This window comes from Hyla sarda, chromosome 7 (genome assembly GCF_029499605.1).
Source record: "Hyla sarda isolate aHylSar1 chromosome 7, aHylSar1.hap1, whole genome shotgun sequence".
Lineage (NCBI taxonomy): Eukaryota > Metazoa > Chordata > Amphibia > Anura > Hylidae > Hyla > Hyla sarda.
In genome coordinates this window covers 202,612,689-202,633,190 of record NC_079195.1, presented here as the reverse complement: position 1 = coordinate 202,633,190, position 20,502 = coordinate 202,612,689, and the positions used below count along the sequence as shown (strand labels likewise).

Sequence of the window (20,502 nt, the reverse complement as noted above, 5' to 3'; positions counted from 1 at the left end):
TTTAAGCTTCTGCAGTAACATCCAGATGTATTACTTTACTGAGAGAGTAGTGGATGCATGGAGTAGCCTTCCTGCAGAAGTGGTCTCTGCAAATACAGTGGAAGGAGTTGAAGCATTCATGGGATAGGCATAAGGTTATGCTTCATATAAGATAGGGCCAGGGACTATTCATAGTACTTAGAATATTGGGGAGATTAGATGGGCTGAATGGTTCTCATCTGCCGACACATTTTATATTTCTATAGACATAGTGAAATAGGGAAAGTGAGTAATAAAATATAGAACACAAGTAAAAGGATATGTGAATTATTCCTCAATCTGAACATCTGTTATAGCCCATGCTTGTGTTAAAGCATTAGTGTAATAAAAAAAAAAAAATAAAATAAAAAGTCTCACAGACAAAGTTTTTGAACAGTTGGGGTCTCTGTACTGAAGCCCCCAGCGATCTCTAGTTGTAGCTGGGAGAAGCACATGACGCTCACAACTTGATGCCACTCATTACAGAAGAGTGAATCAATTGTAAATCCGTGGAACTGGTCTCCTGCAGATTAAGTGGCAAACTGGGGAGTGAAGTGCACAACTTAATGTTTCCATTGACTGACGGTCTAAGGTCTTTAAAACTTTGTTATACAACCGCTTATTCTGAACCGGAAAACCTTATTTAATTACAATTGCACTAGAGACCTAGTAGTTGTAGCTCAGGCACATGCAATTGAGATATTACCATAGTTCAATGTTTTCCAACCAGAGTGCCTCCATCTGTTGCAAAACTACAACTCCCAGCATGCCCGGGCTTGCTGAGAGTTCTAGTTTTGCAACAACTGGAGGCACCCTGGTTGGGAAACACTGCCATAGTTTAAAGGGTTATCGTATCCACACTTCTTTATAATGCACTTACTTACCAAATGATGAGGTTTTTGGCATATAACCTGGACTTTCCCTTTGTACTCTCGCCTGTGGTGTTCCTGTTGGGAGTTATTAATGAGGTTATCTCTGGTTCACATAGACGACTGCTGATCCGTTTCCTCCTTTTCTGTGCTTGTAAGGTGGTAGTGATGGCTTGCAGAGATACCTCTCCTCCCCCTTTGTCTGGGTGGCTACATCTGGTTAACAAATATGTCCCGTTGTGCCAGGCATTCTCTGGGACCTACGGAGGCTGCTGTTTATGTTCTTTTTACCTTGCTGGTAATGTCTGTTTCTTAAAGTGCAAAACTAAATAAATACTTTAAAAAAATGAATATAAATAAATAAAATCCGACATATTGCGGGGCTTTCCCCTTCCTCAGGGATATCTAACAATCTAATGACACAATCCTCCTTATATATACTGTGACCCGGAACTTGTTCCATGTTGACGTCTAAAGTGCATTACATGTTACTGCTAAAAAATACATTCTTTTAATGGCCGTTCCATAACTTAATTTAACCCATTCGGGGTTAACGTGTCCAGTTTAAAAATATAGAAGCTTTCTCTTCTGCAGTTATTGAACCTATCGTATATACTAGAGTATAAGCAGAGTTTTTCAGCACGATTTTTCGTGCTGAAAATGCCCCCCTCAGCTTATACTCGAGTGAACTGTGAGGGGTGACTTAGTTGTGAGGGCTTGGTCCGGGCCGTCCATCTTTGGCCACCTATGCTGCAGGGACCTTCCGGTCGGGAGGGTTATTCGTTCCGGGCTGTCCATCTTCATTGGAAGTTCATGCGCAGGGATCTCACTGCGCGTCGTCGTCAAAGCAACTTCACTAGTCCGTGGACGGCCCGGAGCGGAGAAGAGGGCCTCCCGGTGAAGATGGACAGCCGGAACGATTAACCCTCCCCACTGGACGGTCCCTGCAGCATAGATGCCCAAAGATGGACTGCCCGGACAAGCTCACCCTTCCTTCCCACCGAGAAACTGGCAAGGTGAGTAGAAAACAAAAGGGGGGTCTGGATGATGACAAAGGCTGCAGTGGTCTTCAACCTGCGGACCTCCAGATGTTTCAAAACTACTACTCCCAGCATGCCCGGACAGCCGATGGCTGGCTGGGCATGCTGGGAGTTGTAGTTTTGCAACATCTGGAGGTCCGCAGGTTGAAGACCACTGAAAGGGATTGACAGGAGGGGGATGATGACGGAGGGGGATGATGACAGGTGTTGATGACGGGGGTCTGGATGATGACAGGTGTTGATGACGGGGGTCGATGACGGGGGTCTGGATGATGATGAGGGGGTCGATGACGGGGGTCTGGATGATGATGAGGGGGTCGATGACGGGGGTCTGGATGATGATGAGGGTGTTGATGACGGGGGTCTGGATGATGATGAGGGTGTTGATGACAGGGGTCTGGATGATGACATGGGGGGGGGGGTGATGTATTTCCCACCCTAGGCTTATAGTCGAGTCAATAACTTTTCCTAGGTTTTTGGGGTGAAATTAGGGGCCTCGGCTTATATTCGGAACGGCTAATGCTCGAGTATAAACGGTATGTAAACCTTTCCCAATTTGCTCCACAGGTATAAGCCGGAGTAGTTCAGGGTCTGCATTATGACACAAAGCAAAGTGCTGGGAGACACGATGCTTTGGGTATCTGTGCTTGATGTTAAACCGATGCGAATTTATGCGCTTACTGAGTGTCTGCGAGGTCCGGCCATCATACTGTATACCGCACGGACACTCAAGCGCATAAATCAGTCACTACCACAATTTATATGTATTTTTATATTGATTATCTCTCCCGATACCGTGCTAGTAACGCATTCCCTCCCATTTTGCATGTGTGAACATTTACCACACCTTTTCTGATTTCATTTAAAAGCACCCGTAGGCTAAGTTTCCACTTTTTTTTCTGGTCTTTTTTGGATTGCTGCCACTGCAATTTTTGAGCCAAAGCCAGAAATGTATTCAAAAGGAATAGGACACATAAAGGAAGGACTTACACGTCTCCTCCCTTATGGATCCACTTCTGACTTTGGCTCAAAAACTGCAATGGCAGAAATGAAAAAAACACCAGAAAAAAAAAGTGGAAACTTAGCCTTAACTTTAACAAGGGTAGGATGGGGCAATATATTGTGCAACAGTTTTCAATTTACAATAAATAAAATTGGGCTTATTTCCATTACTTCCCAAAGCTTCTTTCAAAAACGGATCATGTTGCAAAATTTCCCAATTCTTCTTCACAATTTTCTCTATTTGTTTTGCACTATTGGAAAAACAGGAAATAAATGCAATACAATAATTCTCCTCCTTTTTTCTATTTCTTTTCTTAGTTTTTTTTGCGTCATTTAGATTTCTTATTTGTATAGTTCTTATTTACCGTATATACTCGAGTATAAGCCGACCCGAGTATAAGCCGAGACCCCTAATTTCAACCCAAAATCCCAGGAAAAGTTATTGACTCGAGTATAAGCCTAGGGTGGGAAATACCTCATCCCCCCCTGTCATCATCCAGACCCGTCATTAACATCCTCATCATCATCCCCTTGTCATCATCCCACACATCCCCCCTTCATCATCCTCTTATCATCCCACACATCCCCCCTTCATCATCCCCTTATCATCCCGCACATCCCCCCTTCATCATCCCCTTATCATCCCGCACATCCCCCCTTCATCATCCCCTTATCATCCCACACATCCCCCCTTCATCATCCCCTTATCATCCCGCACATCCCCCTTTCATCATCCCCTTATCATCCCACACCCCCCCCTTCATCATCCCCACCCCCCTTCATCATCCCCACACCCCCCCTTCATCATCCTCTTCTCATCATTCGCCCTCAGTGGTCTTCAACCTGCGGACCTCCAGAGGTTTCAAAACTACAACTCCCAGCAAGCCCGGGCAGCCATCGGCTGTCCGGGCTTGCTGGGAGTTGTAGTTTTGAAACCTCCGGAGGTCCGCAGGTTGAAGACCACTGCGGCCTTCAACATCATCCAGCCCCCTCTCACCCCCCTTTAGTTCTGAATACTCACCTCCGCTCGGCGCTGGTCCGGTCCTGCAGGGCTGTCCGGTGAGGAGGTGGTCCGGTGAGGAGGTGGTCCGGGCTGCTATCTTCACCGGGGGCGCCTCTTCTCCGCGCTTCCGGCCCGGAATAGAGGCGTTGCCTTGACAATGATGCAGAAGCACCTATGCGTCGTTGTCACGGCAACGTGACTATTCTGAGGCCGGGCCCGAAGCGCTTAGAAGAGGCCTCCCCGGTGAAGATAGCAGCCCGGAACCAGTATCCCACCGGACCACCTCCTCACCGGACAGTCCTGCAGGACCGGACCAGCGCCGAGCGGAGGTGAGTACTCAGAACTAAAGGGGGTGAGAGGGGGCTGGATGATGTTGAAGGCCGCAGTGGTCTTCAACCTGCGGACCTCCGGAGGTTTCAAAACTACAACTCCCAGCAAGCCCGGACAGCCGATGGCTGCCCGGGCTTGCTGGGAGTTGTAGTTTTGAAACCTCTGGAGGTCCGCAGGTTGAAGACCACTGCGGGTGGGGGAGTTCACTCGAGTATAAGCCGAGGGGGGTGTTTTCAGCACGAAAAATCGTGCTGAAAAACTCGGCCTATACTCGAGTATATACGGTATATTTGTATTGTACAGAATTATACAAATAAGAAATCAAAATGACGCAAACAGCTAAGAAAATAAATAGATAAAAAGGAGGATAATTATTGTATTGCATTTATTTCCCATTTTTTCCAGTAGTGCAAAACAAATAGAGAAAATTGTGAAGAAGAATTGGGAAATTTTGCAACATGATCTGTTTTTGAAAGAAGGAAAAAAAGGGGGGGTACCAAATGCCTCTAGACTAATACCATAAAATGGTACATGATGATGGAATTACAGAAAAAATAAATAAATCGGACTGTGCTTCACTTTAAATGATGTACAAATTTAATATAAAAAATATTACAAATAAGACATAAAATAAATAATGCAAATCTAATACATAAATGCCTCCTACCACAGGGCCCTTGTGGGGAGGTATGATATTTGAATACAAAGCATATATTAAAAATTTTTTAAATATAGCATGTGAATTACGTTCTACCGCTATCCCAATATATTGCAAACCGACATAGTGTACTTTTGTGCGGTACACTCCGTTCTCATGTGATTTAGAACAGTTCACAAAGTGATATAGTTACCAACTCCTAAGGGTAGTTTTGGCTGGACGTCCGAGAGATGGATATGTGAGGGCTGTGTCCAGCGCTAGCGTGCGCATACGGTGACTGGCCCGGATGCCATAGGCCAAAAAAGGTCACCGGTCACGGAGTAATTGCAGGCTCGATGGCAGATGTAGTGGAGGCTGTGTCCAGCGCTGGCATGCGCTTGCGGTGACTGGCCCGGTTGCCGCAGGCCGAAGAGAAGTCACCGGTCACGGAGTGGCTCCGGAGGTGGAGATATACTCTGAGATAGATGGATCTTGCTCCGGAAACAAGGAAAGGAAAGCCTCGTAGAAGATCTCTCGGCGTCTGGTGGAATGGCGGATGAATTACAGCCAGGTGTAAAATCAGCAGATGATGGAGTTGTGTCGGAGGTGAATGATGGCGGTTTGTGGATTGCGGTGGTCATGCGGTAAATATTTCTTTCTCTAGACGCGTTTCAGGGTACTTTATATATGACCCTTTCCTCAGTAGAGATATCTTTAACAGTGAAGCTCAAAGTCCTTTTATACATGTTGCCTGTCTAATTGTTACAGGTGTGTTTCTGTTTAGATCTTCCGCAAATAGCGGAATGGAACGGGAAACATGGGGTTGTTTCATCTTGATGAAGCAGTGTTCACATTTAGAATCAGTATGTATGCGTTCTTATTTAAATATAGTATTATATATATTGTAAACATTGGAATGGTACATATAGCATACAGTAAGATGTACAGAGAAAGTGTATAATACTGAGATAGAGATATTGACAAAATTAAAAATAAATAAAAATAATAATAATAATAAATATAAAAATAAAAAATAAAAAATAAATGAATAAAGAATAATAAATGTAAAAATAAGGATGATAATAATATAAAAAAATAAAATATAAAAGTAGAAATAAATGAAAATAAAAATAAGATTAGAAATAAAATAGAAAAATACAAAAAATGGGGTAATAAATAAAAGGATGTAAAATAAATATAAAATAGGTGCATAAGTAAAATAAAATGCTATAGATTTACATGAAAATAATTAGTGTACAGGAAGGTTGAAGGATGGCCAGTCACGCAGAACAAAGATAGAGTGGGTCCGACCTCTCCATGGGGGCCCCCAAGTAAAAAAGGGGGCCTCCATGGGGAGAGCGGGACACACTCTACAGAAATCCAAAAAGTTCAAAATTCGAGTTCAGGCCATTCGGCTCTAGAGAATTAAATTCATAAATCTTCTGACTTTCAGCCTTAGACATTTTAACAATGAAGCTGCCTCCTCTCCAATCTTTCTTAATAGTTTGTAAGCCTGTGTAGAAGAAGGTAGTAATTTCTTTATTATGAAATTTTGCAAAGTGGGCTGATAAAGGGTGTTTTAGGTTTCCATTTTTTATGTTTGTTAGGTGTTCAGCAATTCTAGTCTTTAATGGTCTTTTTGTTCTCCCAATGTATTGTTTCATACATCCACACTGTATCAAATATAGTACTCCACTTGTGTGGCACGAAATGTGTTCTTTAATGATCCATTTAAAGTCAGTAGTACATGATGAAATTTCTGTCGTTTTTTTAGGGCCCTTCACTTTCATACAGTTGGGGCATATTCCACATCTAAAAAAGCCTTTTGTGTTTAGCCACGTCTCAGACATATTATGAATTTTTATGGGTGGTTTTATACTTGGTGCAATCGTTATCCCCAAATTGGGGGCCTTTTTATATACAATGGGGGCTCGGTCTGGCAGCAATCCTCCTATATCCTTATCTTGTTTAACCATATACCAGTGCTTATTGATGATTTGTTCAATTTTTTTATATTCATAATTATAAGGTAAAATTAATTTAATTGAATGTTCAGTGGATATAGTGTCATTATCTTTTGGTGTAAAAGATAATGACACAATATCCACTGAACATTCAATTAAATTAATTTTACCTTATAATTATGAATATAAAAAAATTGAACAAATCATCAATAAGCACTGGTATATGGTTAAACAAGATAAGGATATAGGAGGATTACTGCCAGACCGAGCCCCCATTGTATATAAAAAGGCCCCCAATTTGGGGATAACGATTGCACCAAGTATAAAACCACCCATAAAAATTCATAATATGTCTGAGACGTGGCTAAACACAAAAGGCTTTTTTAGATGTGGAATATGCCCCAACTGTATGACAGTGAAGGGCCCTAAAAAAAACGACAGAAATTTCATCATGTACTACTGACTTTAAATGGATCATTAAAGAACACATTTCGTGCCACACAAGTGGAGTACTATATTTGATACAGTGTGGATGTATGAAACAATACATTGGGAGAACAAAAAGACCATTAAAGACTAGAATTGCTGAACACCTAACAAACATAAAAAATGGAAACCTAAAACACCCTTTATCAGCCCACTTTGCAAAATTTCATAATAAAGAAATTACTACCTTCTTCTACACAGGCTTACAAACTATTAAGAAAGATTGGAGAGGAGGCAGCTTCATTGTTAAAATGTCTAAGGCTGAAAGTCAGAAGATTTATGAATTTAATTCTCTAGAGCCGAATGGCCTGAACTCGAATTTTGAACTTTTTGGATTTCTGTAGAGTGTGTCCCGCTCTCCCCATGGAGGCCCCCTTTTTTACTTGGGGGCCCCCATGGAGGGGTCGGACCCACTCTATCTTTGTTCTGCGTGACTGGCCATCCTTCAACCTTCCTGTACACTAATTATTTTCATGTAAATCTATAGCATTTTATTTTACTTATGCACCTATTTTATATTTATTTTACATCCTTTTATTTATTACCCCATTTTTTGTATTTTTCTATTTTATTTCTAATCTTATTTTTATTTTCATTTATTTCTACTTTTATATTTTATTTTTTTATATTATTATCATCCTTATTTTTACATTTATTATTCTTTATTTATTTATTTTTTATTTTTTATTTTTATATTTATTATTATTATTATTTTTATTTATTTTTATTTTTGTCAATATCTCTATCTCAGTATTATACACTTTATCTGTACATCTTACTGTATGCTATATGTACCATTCCAATGTTTACAATATATATAATACTATATTTAAATAAGAACGCATACATACTGATTCTAAATGTGAACACTGCTTCATCAAGATGAAACAACCCCATGTTTCCCGTTCCATTCCGCTATTTGCGGAAGATCTAAACAGAAACACACCTGTAACAATTAGACAGGCAACATGTATAAAAGGACTTTGAGCTTCACTGTTAAAGATATCTCTACTGAGGAAAGGGTCATATATAAAGTACCCTGAAACGCGTCTAGAGAAAGAAATATTTACCGCATGACCACCGCAATCCACAAACCGCCATCATTCACCTCCGACACAACTCCATCATCTGCTGATTTTACACCTGGCTGTAATTCATCCGCCATTCCACCAGACGCCGAGAGATCTTCCACGAGGCTTTCCTTTCCTTGTTTCCGGAGCAAGATCCATCTATCTCCGAGTACATCTCCACCTCCGGAGCCACTCCGTGACCGGTGACTTCTCTTCGGCCTGCGGCAACCGGGCCCGTCACCGCAAGCGCATGCCAGCGCTGGACACAGCCTCCACTACATCTGCCATCGAGCCTGCAATTACTCCGTGACCGGTGACCTTTTTTGGCCTGTGGCATCCGGGCCAGTCACCGTATGCGCACGCTAGCGCTGGACACAGCCCCCACATATCCATCTCTCGGACGTCCAGCCAAAACCACCATTAGGAGTTGGTAACTATATCACTTTGTGAACTGTTCTAAATCACATGAGAACGGAGTGTACCGCACAAAAGTACACTATGTCGGTTTGCAATATATTGGGATAGCGGTAGAACGTAATTCACATGCTATATTTAAAAAAATTTTAATATATGCTTTGTATTCAAATATCATACCTCCCCACAAGGGCCCTGTGGTAGGAGGCATTTATGTATTAGATTTGCATTATTTATTTTATGTCTTATTTGTAATATTTTTTATATTAAATTTGTACATCATTTAAAGTGAAGCACAGTCCGATTTATTTATTTTTTCTGTAATTCCATCATCATGTACCATTTTATGGTATTAGTCTAGAGGCATTTGGTACCCCCCCTTTTTTTCCTTATATATTATTTTGTACTAGTATTTTTTTGGTGTAAATACTTTCCATTTAGCCTCGATTAATTTATATTGTGAGCTGCACATACCCCAATTTTTTTTTGTTTTTGAAAGAAGCTTTGGGAAGTAATGGAAATAAGCCCAATTTTATTTATTGTAGAGGGAAAACTGTTGCACAATATATTGCCCCATCCTATCCTTGATTAAATAGGGGTCAGGAAAAAAAGTAAAGAAATACAAAAAGGGAAACCTACGGGTGCTTTTAAATGTAATCAAAAAAGGTGTGGTAAATGTTCACACATGCAAAATGGGAGGGAATGCGTTACTAGCACAGTAACGGGAGAGATAATCAATATAAAAATACATATAAATTGTGGTAGTGACTGATTTATGTGCTCGAGTGTCCGTGCGGTATCCAGTATGATGGCCGGACCTCGCAGACACTCAGTAAGCGCATAAATTTGCATCGGTTTAACATCAAGCACAGATACCCAAAGCATCGTGTCTCACAGCACTTTGCCTTGTGTCCTAATGCAGACCCTGAACTACTCTGGGTTATACCTGTGGAGCAAATTGGGAAAGGTTTACGTAGGTTCAATAACTTGTGCAGAAGAGAAAGCTTCTATATTTTGAAACTGGACATGCTAACCCTGAATGGGTTAAATGAAGTTATAGAACGGCCTTAAAAAAATGTATTTTTTAGCAGTAGCATGTAATGCACTTTAGAGGTCAGCATGGAACAAGTTCCGGGTCACAGTGTATATAAGGAGGATTGTGTCATTAGATTGTTAGATATCCCTGAGGAAGGGGGAAGCCGCGCAACGCGTTGGATTTTTATTGTTTTTTATAAGATTGTTTTACTATAATAAATGTTAGTAGGCGTATATACCATCCTAAGTGCATTATAAAGTGTGGATACGATAATGCTGTAGGTGAACATCGTCCGCTCTCCACGTTTAGTTTTTTGTTTTTGTTTGTTCTCTTTTCGGGCGGTACTTGTACATGCCGGAGTGGATTGGAGCGGAATAAAAAGAGCGTTCACATTGGGGATTTTATTGGATGTGTTTTGATGCATGTGAGTGGTTGTGGCTGACCGCTCACTAAGTGTGCATTTCTTTTCTGTCTGACCACAGTGCTCTCTGCTGACACTTCTGTCCATTTTAGGAACTTTCTGGAGCAGGATAGGTTTGCTATGGGGATGTGCTTCTACTCTGGACAGTTCCTAAAATGGACAGAGGTGTCAGCAGAGAGCACTGTGGTCAGACAGAAAATAAATTTAAAAAGAAAATAACTTCCTCCGTAGTATACAGCAGCTGATAAGTACTGGAAGGATTAAGGTTTTTTAATAGAAGTAATTTACAAATCTGTAATAAAAAAATAAAATTGTTTTTCACCAGAGTACCCCTTTAATAACTCTTACTTCTCGCAGGTATTTTTCCTGGACACTGAGGAACAACAGAGCGGCCTTAGTGATCCTGCCGACCACAGCAGATTGACCGAAAATGTGGCCAAAGCCTTCTGTCTTGCACTTTGTCCACATCTTAAGCTACTAAAAGAAGATGGGATGACCAGACTGGGATTGCGGGTCACTCTGAACTCGGACCAGGTGAGATTTTATGTTGGAGGTTTTCATGACGGGGGGAAACATATAATGATGGGGCGATGTGCAGTGACCACAAAGCTGCTTGGATTTGTGTTTTTCAGGTTGGATACCAAGCAGGAAGTAATGGGCAGCCTCTGCCTCCTCGCTATACTCATGACTTGGACAGTGCCTTGGTGCCAGTGATACATGGGGGCACATGCCAGATAAATGAGGGCCCAGTAACCATGGAACTCATTTTTTATATCTTGGAAAACATCTCATAGGGATGACGTATCCTAAACTAACGAACTGCCGCTGGCTGAACCATTTGCACTTTAATCACAGAAGATCCATGTTTTTCTTTTGCTAACACTAGTACTAGGTCAGGGTGCGAGAGGCGGACACAAGAATGCTTTAAACCTTCTATGCATAGCCAATGGAGAGTGTCACGTTGCCAAGAGGGTGCGCTGTAGAAATTTGCCCATCCCAGAGATTCACATCACACAATGAACGAACTGGGAGATCCCGGATGAGGCAGAAAAGGGGGAGCGAGATGGAGGAGACAGACCCTTATAAGTGCAACACAATGGACATTATATATACAATCAGGAATCTCACTCTGACCTCATTGAAATCATCGCTGCAATTTTTTCTGCTCGCGTTCTATATCTCTGTCTCATTCTATTCAAGTTTACACTGTTAAAGACCAGCCTGAACCTCTTAAGCTGTTTGGTTTGTATCCCTATGTACGATGCATGGCAAGGAGAACGAGATACACAGCCTGTCGTGTTGATATCACCTCCCAGCGCAAGTGCATGAAACCAGTTGCTGATGGCTGCGCTGGTTCTTATTCGCAAGGGCAGCAATATTATTTTATACTATTCAGGAGCGCACAAGTTGTCTCTTTTTTTGTTGTTTTGTTTTTGTTTTCTTCTTTTTGTCCACATTACCGTCTCATGGATTAAACTTCATTCGTACGACTACGTGGAGAATGAAAGACGACTCCGTATGAGAGGCAAGCAGATCCGAGACAATGCGTTAAAACAATTGATTTACCAAACTCATGACCAACCCTGCGGCTCCTCCGGTGGACGGTAATGAGATTACGTTTACATTACATGTTCGTTTTCAAGACCACATACTCTACAGCTCTGGGCGCATTGCCGCGCTTTACCATATTTGCAATCCTAGTGGGAACTGCTGCGATGTTTATGCCCACGTGGTGACCATACAGGATTGGGAATGACACTATCCATAGAGTACAATACTGTTACAGTGTGGCCATTGTTTAATACACCAAATAAACTGCTTTAATTTATTCATGAAATTCAGCTTCTGGAGGGTGATCTCAGGTCACGCTCTTCTACCCGCTTAGCCGTGATCTTTACTCATATTTATTCACTGTGTTAGTGTCCTGGTATTACGTCTGTCATTTCATTACGATTTTGCTGTCTCGCGTCCTTACGGGTTCACAGAAACCCAATTTTTAACTATTAGCTAAAAAAAACGAGATTCCAGCACCTAAGTCTTACAAGGTAAACTGGGGAGTGAAGTGCACAGATAAATGTTTCCATTGACTGACAGTCTAAGATCTTAAAGGGGTACTCCATTGGAAAAACTATTTTTTTTTTTTCAAATAAACTGGTGCCAGAAAGTTAAACAGATTTGTAAATTACTTCTATAAAAAAATCTTAATCCTTCCAGTACTTATCAGCTGCCGTATACTACTGAGATAGTTGAGTTGTTCTTTTCAGTCTGCTCTCTGCTGACACCTCTGTCCATGTCAGGAACTGTTCGGAGCAGAAGAGGCTCGCTATTAGGATTTGCTCCTGCTCTGGACAGTTCCTAATACAGACAGAGGTGTCAGCAGAGAGCACTGTGGTCAGACAGAAAAAAAACTACTCATTTTCCTGAGGAGCATACAGCAGCTGATAAGTACTGGAAGGATTAAGATTTTTTTTTAATAGAAGTAATTTTCAAATCTGTTTAACTTTCTGGCGCCAGTTGCTTTGAAAACCTTTTTCTTTACACATCTGTATAACTTTCTGGAGCCAGTTGATATAATATAAATTGTTTTCCACTGGAGTACCCCTTTAAAAACGTCATTATACAACCACATATTCTGAACCGGAAAACGCTATTTAATTACCATCGCACTAGAGACGGTCATTGTAGCTTAGGCACATGCTATTGAGATATTACCATAGTTCAGTGTTTCCCAACCAGGGTGCCTCCAGCTGTTGCAAAACTACAACTCCCAGCATGCCCGGACAGCCTTTGGCTGTCCGGGCATGCTGAGAGTTGTAGTTTTGCAACAGCTGGAGGCACCCTGGTTGGGAAACACTGCCATAGAGTTTAAAGGGGTATTCCAGGAAAAAACTTTTTTATATATATATATCAACTGGCTCCAGAAAGTTAAACAGATTTGTAAATTACTTCTATTAAAAAAATCTTAATCCTTTCAGTACTTATGACCTTCTGAAGTTAAGGTTATTCTTTTCTGTCTAAGTGCTCTCTGATGACACGTGTCTCGGGAAACGCCCAGTTTAGAAGAGGTTTGCTATGGGGATTTGCTTATAAACTGGGCGGTTCCCGAGACAGGTGTCATCAGAGAGGATTTAGACAGAAAAGAACAACCTTAATCCTTTCAGTACTTATGAGCTGCTGAAGTTAAGATTTTTTAATAGAAGTAATTTACAAATCTGTTTAACTTTCTGGAGCCAGTTGAGATAGTTTTTTCCTGGAATACCCCTTTAATAGCTTAGCTAAAAAGTGAGATTCCAGCACCTAATTCTAAGTCTTACATGGTACTGTAAGACTGGGGAGTGAAGTGCACAGTTAATGTTTTTACTAATGTATTATTGTAGAACAGTGATCCCTGCAATTTATGGCTCCTTTAGCTGTTTCATACTACAGTTCCCCTGTGACTGTCTTGTCATGCTGGGAGTTGTAGTTTTTGCAACAGCTGCAGATTGGGGAATACCGCTGCTATAGAGGGGCCTGTCCGTTCCCTGACTAGTCTGCTTTACGAACTACTTGTAATCCTAACCAAATGACTATTCTAGAGCATCTTTCCTTATAAGCCGATGTTCACACAATGGAATTTCTGCAATGCTTCCTGAACGGAATTGTGGCGGAATTTCTTTGTTCTTAGAACACGGAATTCTGCTGAAACTCAAGCCATATTGACTTCAATGGGATTCCCCCGTGAATTCTGCAAAATAGAACACTGGTCTTGTATTTTAGCGGAAAGCGGAATTACCGCTGCAGAAATTTTGCTGTTCCAATAGGATTGCGGAGTCCCATTGAAATCAATAGGCTGTAAATTACTGCTGAATTTCCATCGTCTGAACATACCCTAAATCTGCACTGTGCTATTCCTCCTTGATATGTAATTTAAAGGGGTACCCTGCTTAAAAGCATTGTTTTTTTTTTTTTTTTATTAACTGGTGTCAGAACATTAAACAGATTTGTAAATTACTTCTATTAAAAAAAATCTTAATCCTTCCAGTACTTATTAGCTGTTGTATGCTCCACAGGAATTTCTTTTCTTTTTGAATTTCCTTTCTGTCTGACCACAGTGCTCTCTGTTGACACCTCTGTCCATGTCAGGAACTGTCCAGAGTAGGAGCAAATCCCCATAGCAAACGTCTCCTGCTCTGGACAGTTCCTGAGACAGACAAAGGTGTCAGCAGAGAGCACTGTGGTCAGACAGAGAGGAAATTCAAATAGAAAAGAACTTCCTGTGGAGCATACAGCAGCTGATAAGTACCGGAAGGATTAAGATTTTTTTTAATAGAAGTAATTTACAAATCTGTTTTATTTTAATTTTTTTTAAATCAACTGGTGCCAGAAAGTTAAAGTTTTCCAAGGAGTACTCCTTTAAGTGTTACCATTCACATTAAGAGGCAAGACATGGCAGTGGAAAGAACAAAGACATATAAAGGGAGGGGGGGGGGGCATTTATCATGCCTGCCCTTGGTAAAATCTGTTTAAAAAAAATTAAAACATTTTAACCAAGATTTTTTTTTTTTTTAAACACATGCACACGCTCTGTGCCAAAAAGTGATATTGTAGCAGAATTTACTTAAGTATACCCTTGCAGGAAACTTTATAGTTGTAGTTTTGCAACACCTGTGGTTGGGAAACACTGTAAGGGTAGGTTCACACGAGCAGATTTTTTTTTGCGGGTTTTCCGCTGCGTATTTGAAAGTGGGCGGGCTCTTCTCGGCTGTCTGCAGCAGATTTTCCGCGGTGGATTTTCAGCAGCGTAAATTCCGCCACAGAAAATCTGCTGCGGACAGCCGAAAAGAGCCCGTCCACTTTCAAATACGCAGCGGAAAACCCGCAAAAAAAAAATCTGCTCGTGTGAACGTACCCCTAAGGGTATCTTCACGCAGACGAAAGTTATGCGGAATATCTGCACGGACATTCCGCTGCCTCAGAGTCCCGTTTAATTTAGTGGGATTCTGTGACACTGTTCACACCTGGCGCAAAAATTTTGATTCCTTCATCCGTCGAAAGAATGGTCAACTCTATTCTTTTTGCGGAGTCCGCAAGGAAATGTATTGCCGTTTATAAGAAGGCGCATTTCTGAGCTGTCCTTGTCCCCAATGGTATATTCCAATCTCACACATTTTCGCCCATGTTAACCCGGCCTTAAAGAGACATGCCTTATGAACAAGGGGATTGATGCTCTGCCCCATTGTCAGTTAAAGGGGTTATCCAGGAATAGAAAAACAGAGCTAATTTTATTTAAAAAAACAGCTCCCTTTCTGTCTCCAGGTTGGGTGTGGTATTACAACTTTGCTCCATTCACTTCAATGGAACTGAGCTGCAGAACCACACCCAACCTGGAGACAGACAGGGAGCATTTTTTGGAAGAAATTAGCTCTGTTTTTCTATTCCTGGATAATCCCTTTAAGTTATACATTTCCAGGCATAATAACGGAGGAATAGTGGAATGCAGATTTTTAAGGCAATTATTTTAGGGTGAATATATGTAGTTAGCAATAGAGATGTTAAAGGGGCACTCTGGTGGAAAACCTTTTTTTTATTTTATTTTTTTAAATCAAGTGGTGCCAGAAAGTCAAACAGATTTGTAAATGACTTCTATTAAAAAAATCTTAATCCTTCCAGTACTTATTAGCTGCTGAATACTACAGAGGAAATTATTTTCTTTTTGGAACACAGTGCTCTCTGCTGACATCTCGAGCACAGTGCTCTCTGCTGACATCTCTGTCCATTTTAGGAACTGCCCAGAGTAGGAGAAAATCCCTATAGCAAACATATGCTGTTCTGGACAGTTCCTAAAATGGACAGAGGTGTCAGCAGAGAGGACTGTGTTCCAAAAAGAAAATAATTTCCTCTGTAGTATTCAGCAGCTAATAAGTACTGGAAGGACTAAGATTTTGTTTTAATAGAAGTAATTTACAAATCTGTTTAACTTAGTAGCACCAGTTGATTTTTTCCACCAGAGTACCCCTTTAACCTCAGGCCAAACTCTTGCAGTAATCCATGGGAAAGGATTTAGGTTTCTCTTTTAGTATCGCTACTGTATTCTACCCAGTTATAGATGTAACATTTAAAAAAATAAAATAAAAATAATAATAAAAATCTATTTACCACTTAGTTGTACTACAACTGGGTTCTTCACTTGTAGACGAGAGACGTCCTGGGCAGTGGTAATTGCCTGAAAGTCATAGCACCTCCAAAAGAGTTAACCAAAATAAAAAACAAAGAAACAGAGCAAATTTCTTTAAAAAAAACAGTGCCATCCCGGTCTTCAGGTTGTTTGTGGTATTACAATTTTGCTCCATACGCTTCAGCGGAACCAAGCTGCGATACCACACACAACCTGAGGACAAGGGTGGCACTGTTTCAGAGAGAAATGAACTATGTTTTGAACAAGTATAATGACATATATTAAAAATCTGTAATAATAATGGTTTTAGGTTATTAGAAATGAGTCGGGTTAGTATTTAGGGGCTGCAGTCGGTGAAGGTATAACGCTATATACTGGTGGTCTGCAAAATGTGGATCTCCAGATGATGCAAAACTACAACTCTCAGCATGCCCGGACAGCCAACGGCTGTCCGGGCATGCTGGTAGTTGTAGTTTTGCAACATTCGGGAGGTCCACACTGCTATGCACCCATTAAGGACAGGTAATGATCTTACGTGTTTCCATTTTTTATGCAGTGTTCCAGGCGCAGGCCCATAGCCCCATCTACTAGGGACAGTGCTAGAGACAATGGCGCGAGAGCAGATAGAGAATCGCCTTAGTCGGTAAGTCGGATAACTAATAGGGTTTGTATGAGGTTAGATAAACGTGGCTGCTTGCTTCCCGAACCGCACCAGCCACCCTTGTGTACGCGGGCTATGATTGGTGTTATAGTCCAGGCCATTCTAAATATTAGGAAGCTACTTTATAAAACAATTCACCTAAACATAAGGGAAGCGAGTAAGAGGGACAGATTCATACTCCTAGTTAGAGATGAGCGAACTTACAGTAAATTCGATTCGTCACGAACTTCTCGGCCCGGCAGTTGATGACTTATCCTGCATAAATTAGTTCAGTTTTCAGGTGGGCTGGAAAAGGTGGATACAGTCCTAGGAAAGAGTCTCCTAGGACTGTATCCACCTTTTCCAGCCCACGGGAGCGCCGGAAAGCTGAACTAATTTATGCAGGATAAGTCATCAACTGCCGAGCTGAGAAGTTCGTGACGAATTGAATTTACTGTAAGTTTGCTCATCTCTACTCAAAAAACAAACAAAAAAAAAAACACAAAAAAAAAAAGCATTTTGGCTAATGGGAACGCTAAAAAGAATACACTGAATTCATAGTTATGAGCTGTATTCATGTCATGCACTGCCCTGGGCATTAGGGGGGGCGCCCTTCTCAAGTGGATGTAATGATGATTCTGCTTGAGCTTCTTAAAGAAGAACTATCGCGCAGGACAAACACAGGACCTGACCGCCAGGACCACATAGGACCCTGGCTCTAAACGGGGCCTGTCAAACCCCACACAAAGCGGTGACTGTTACGCCTCTCCGTGTATTCATAGTGGAGAGCTTGAAATACAGTGTTCAGCTAGCTCCAGCTTTCCCATAGAGATACATGGAGGGGGTGTGTCAGACACCGCTTTGTGCGGGGGTCGATACACTCCAATTCCAGGGTCCCAGTGGTCAGACCCCCCCCACTTCTCCTTTAAGTGAGAAGCTGCATTATGAACGATTCACCTGAAGGTAAGGGCAGCGTATTACAGCTACAGATTCGTGCTCCTAGTAGCCAAAACAGCACAAATAAATGCCTTTTGATTAATGGCAGCTCTAAGACGAATATCATAATCATAGTTATGAGCTTCACAAGGGAAGCTGCTGTGTATACATGTCATTCACTGTCTTGACCGATAGGGGGCGCCCTCCTCGAGTGGACTTATGGATGACTCTGCTTAAAGTTCTCAGCACTTCTCGTAGTCAAACAGCGCAAAATGTATGGACCTGTTCAGTTGAAGAACTCATGATCCAGTCTTCTCACCCTGCAGAGGAATCTCATATTATTAACCTTTTACATACACAGATACCATCTCCAGCCGCGGCTGTCCTAATAACTGACTCAAGTAGATTAGGATAGAGGTAATGGAAAGGTCTCCAAACTGTGGCCCTTACAGATGTTGCAAAACTACAACTCCCAGCATGCCTGGACAGCCGTTGGCGTCCACACCCTCCGGTCACCGCTCCCACAACCCCTTCCTCCTCTTGTCACCGCACCCACACACCTCCTCCTCCTGTCACTGCTCCTACACCCTCCTCCGGTCACCGCTCCCACAACCCCCCCCCCCCCCCCCCCCCCCCCCCTCCTCCTCCTCCTGTCACTGCTCCTACACCCTCATCCGGTCACCGCTCCTACAACCCCCTCCTCCTCCTCCTCTTGTCACGGCTCCCACACCCTCCTCCTCCTACTTCTCTTGTCACCGCTCCTACACCCTCCTCCTCCTCCTCTTGTCACCGCTCCCACAACCCCCTCCTCCTCCTCCTCCTCCTCTTGTCACCGCTCCCACACCCTCCTCCTCCTCCTCCTCCTCCTCTTGTCACCGCTCCTACACCCTCCTCCTCTTGTCACCACTCCTCCATCCCAGTGCAATATCCCCTCCACTGTGTAAATAGAACTTTCAACAATGCCGATTCTCCATCACTGTAAATCTGGGATGTTCTATAAGAAATCTCCTCTCTGCCTTTGTAACTCTGATACTGTCTTATCTGTAGGACAATTAAACGTGCCATCCGTCTTGTGTGTTCTGAATCCTGTTTTTTTTTCTTTTCTGTGTGCGTGTTTCTTGTCCTCCATAATGTCACCTAAGCTGCACAACGCCGAAAGCCTGCATTTAACTTCCATGTCTGAGTTTTACATAGGATGAAATCTGGAGGTTTTATTAAAGAATTATCCAGGATTAGAAAAACAGCACCACCCATGTGCTCAGGTTGTGTGTGGTATTGCAGCTCAGTTCCATTGAAGAGAAGAGGAAAAAAAATCAGTAATATCACATACAATCAGGTGTTTCTTTTTTTTTTTTAAGGCAGGATCACACAGGGCCCATCTGCAGCATATTTGACCTTGCAGATGCCCCGATAGCAGACACAGAGGGACTGCACAGCGAGGTTACAGCTGCAGCCAGGTACCTGTGTGTGTCCGCTCTTAGTGGTGAATTTTGCACTGTAAGCCGCTGCTACGAGCGGACACAAATTGTGCCCCAAAATTACAAAGTGAAAATGGAATTTTAGAAAAAAAAAAAAAAAATTTATTGAAAAGTAAAAACAAAAAAAATTTGCATTAGTATTCAGACCCTTTGATATGACACTTTATGTTTGGCTCCAGCTCCTCCAATTTCTCTTGATCATCTGAGGTGTTTCTCCACCTTGACTGGCGTCACCTTGGGGTAAATCCAGCTGCTTGGACAGGATTTGGAACAACGCAGTCCTTATATATGGTCTCACAGCTGACAATGATTGTCAGGATAAAATCCAAGGCAGGAGGAGAAAAGAACTGCCTGCTGAGCTCAGATACAAGATTGTGTGGTGGTACAATCTCAGCACATTTGGAGAGATTTATAAAAACCTGTGCATAGAAAAATTGGAGCAGTTGGCCATTGCAACCAATTAGCTGCTTTTATTTAGCAGAAACCTTAAAAAAAACAACTTTCCTCTGCAAATGTTTTGATTACTCTTTCCCCCATTGGCCCCTATTATTCTTACATGGAAGAAGTTTAGAACAACCAGGACTCTTATAATAAGTAGAATTTTTTAATGCTTACCATAAAATCTCATTCTTGGAGGATCCATTGGGGGACATAGACTGTGGGTATATCTTGTTGCCACTAGGCAATACAAAAAGAAAGTCTGCCCCTCCTGGCAGGATAGACCCCATCTACTGACTCTGAGCTAATCAGTTTAGTCCCAAAGCAGGAGAAAACCAACAGAGAAAACAAAAACAGCAACTGTCCGAGGGAAACCACAGACAAAAAAAATAACTGCACCAACCCCCAGACAGGTAACCGAACCAAAGACACCAGAACAAATGGGTGGATGCTGTATTCATAAAAAAAAAACTACTTTTCTCAGTCAGCTCCATTGGGGCACACAGAGACCATGGGATGTACCAAAGCAGTCCCTGGGGTGGGAGAGAAACCAAGCAACTCAAGTG

General features: G+C 41.9%; 1 protein-coding gene across 2 annotated transcripts in view; it reads left to right on the top strand.

Annotated features, from left to right (window-relative positions):
- Nucleotides 1-12,452, top strand: part of ZFYVE9 (zinc finger FYVE-type containing 9) — a 69,724-nt gene extending 57,272 nt beyond the window's left edge. Inside the window, exons 17-18 of one of the 2 annotated variants that reach the window (XM_056532239.1) lie at nt 10,648-10,824; nt 10,923-12,452. In XM_056532239.1, coding sequence (XP_056388214.1) covers nt 10,648-10,824; nt 10,923-11,084 — 339 coding nt within the window. In that variant the 3' untranslated portion in view covers nt 11,085-12,452. The remainder of the gene's footprint in view (nt 1-10,647; nt 10,825-10,922) is intronic. The other variant, XM_056532240.1, reaches the window with a different exon arrangement.
- Nucleotides 12,453-20,502: the final 8,050 nt, after the last annotated feature.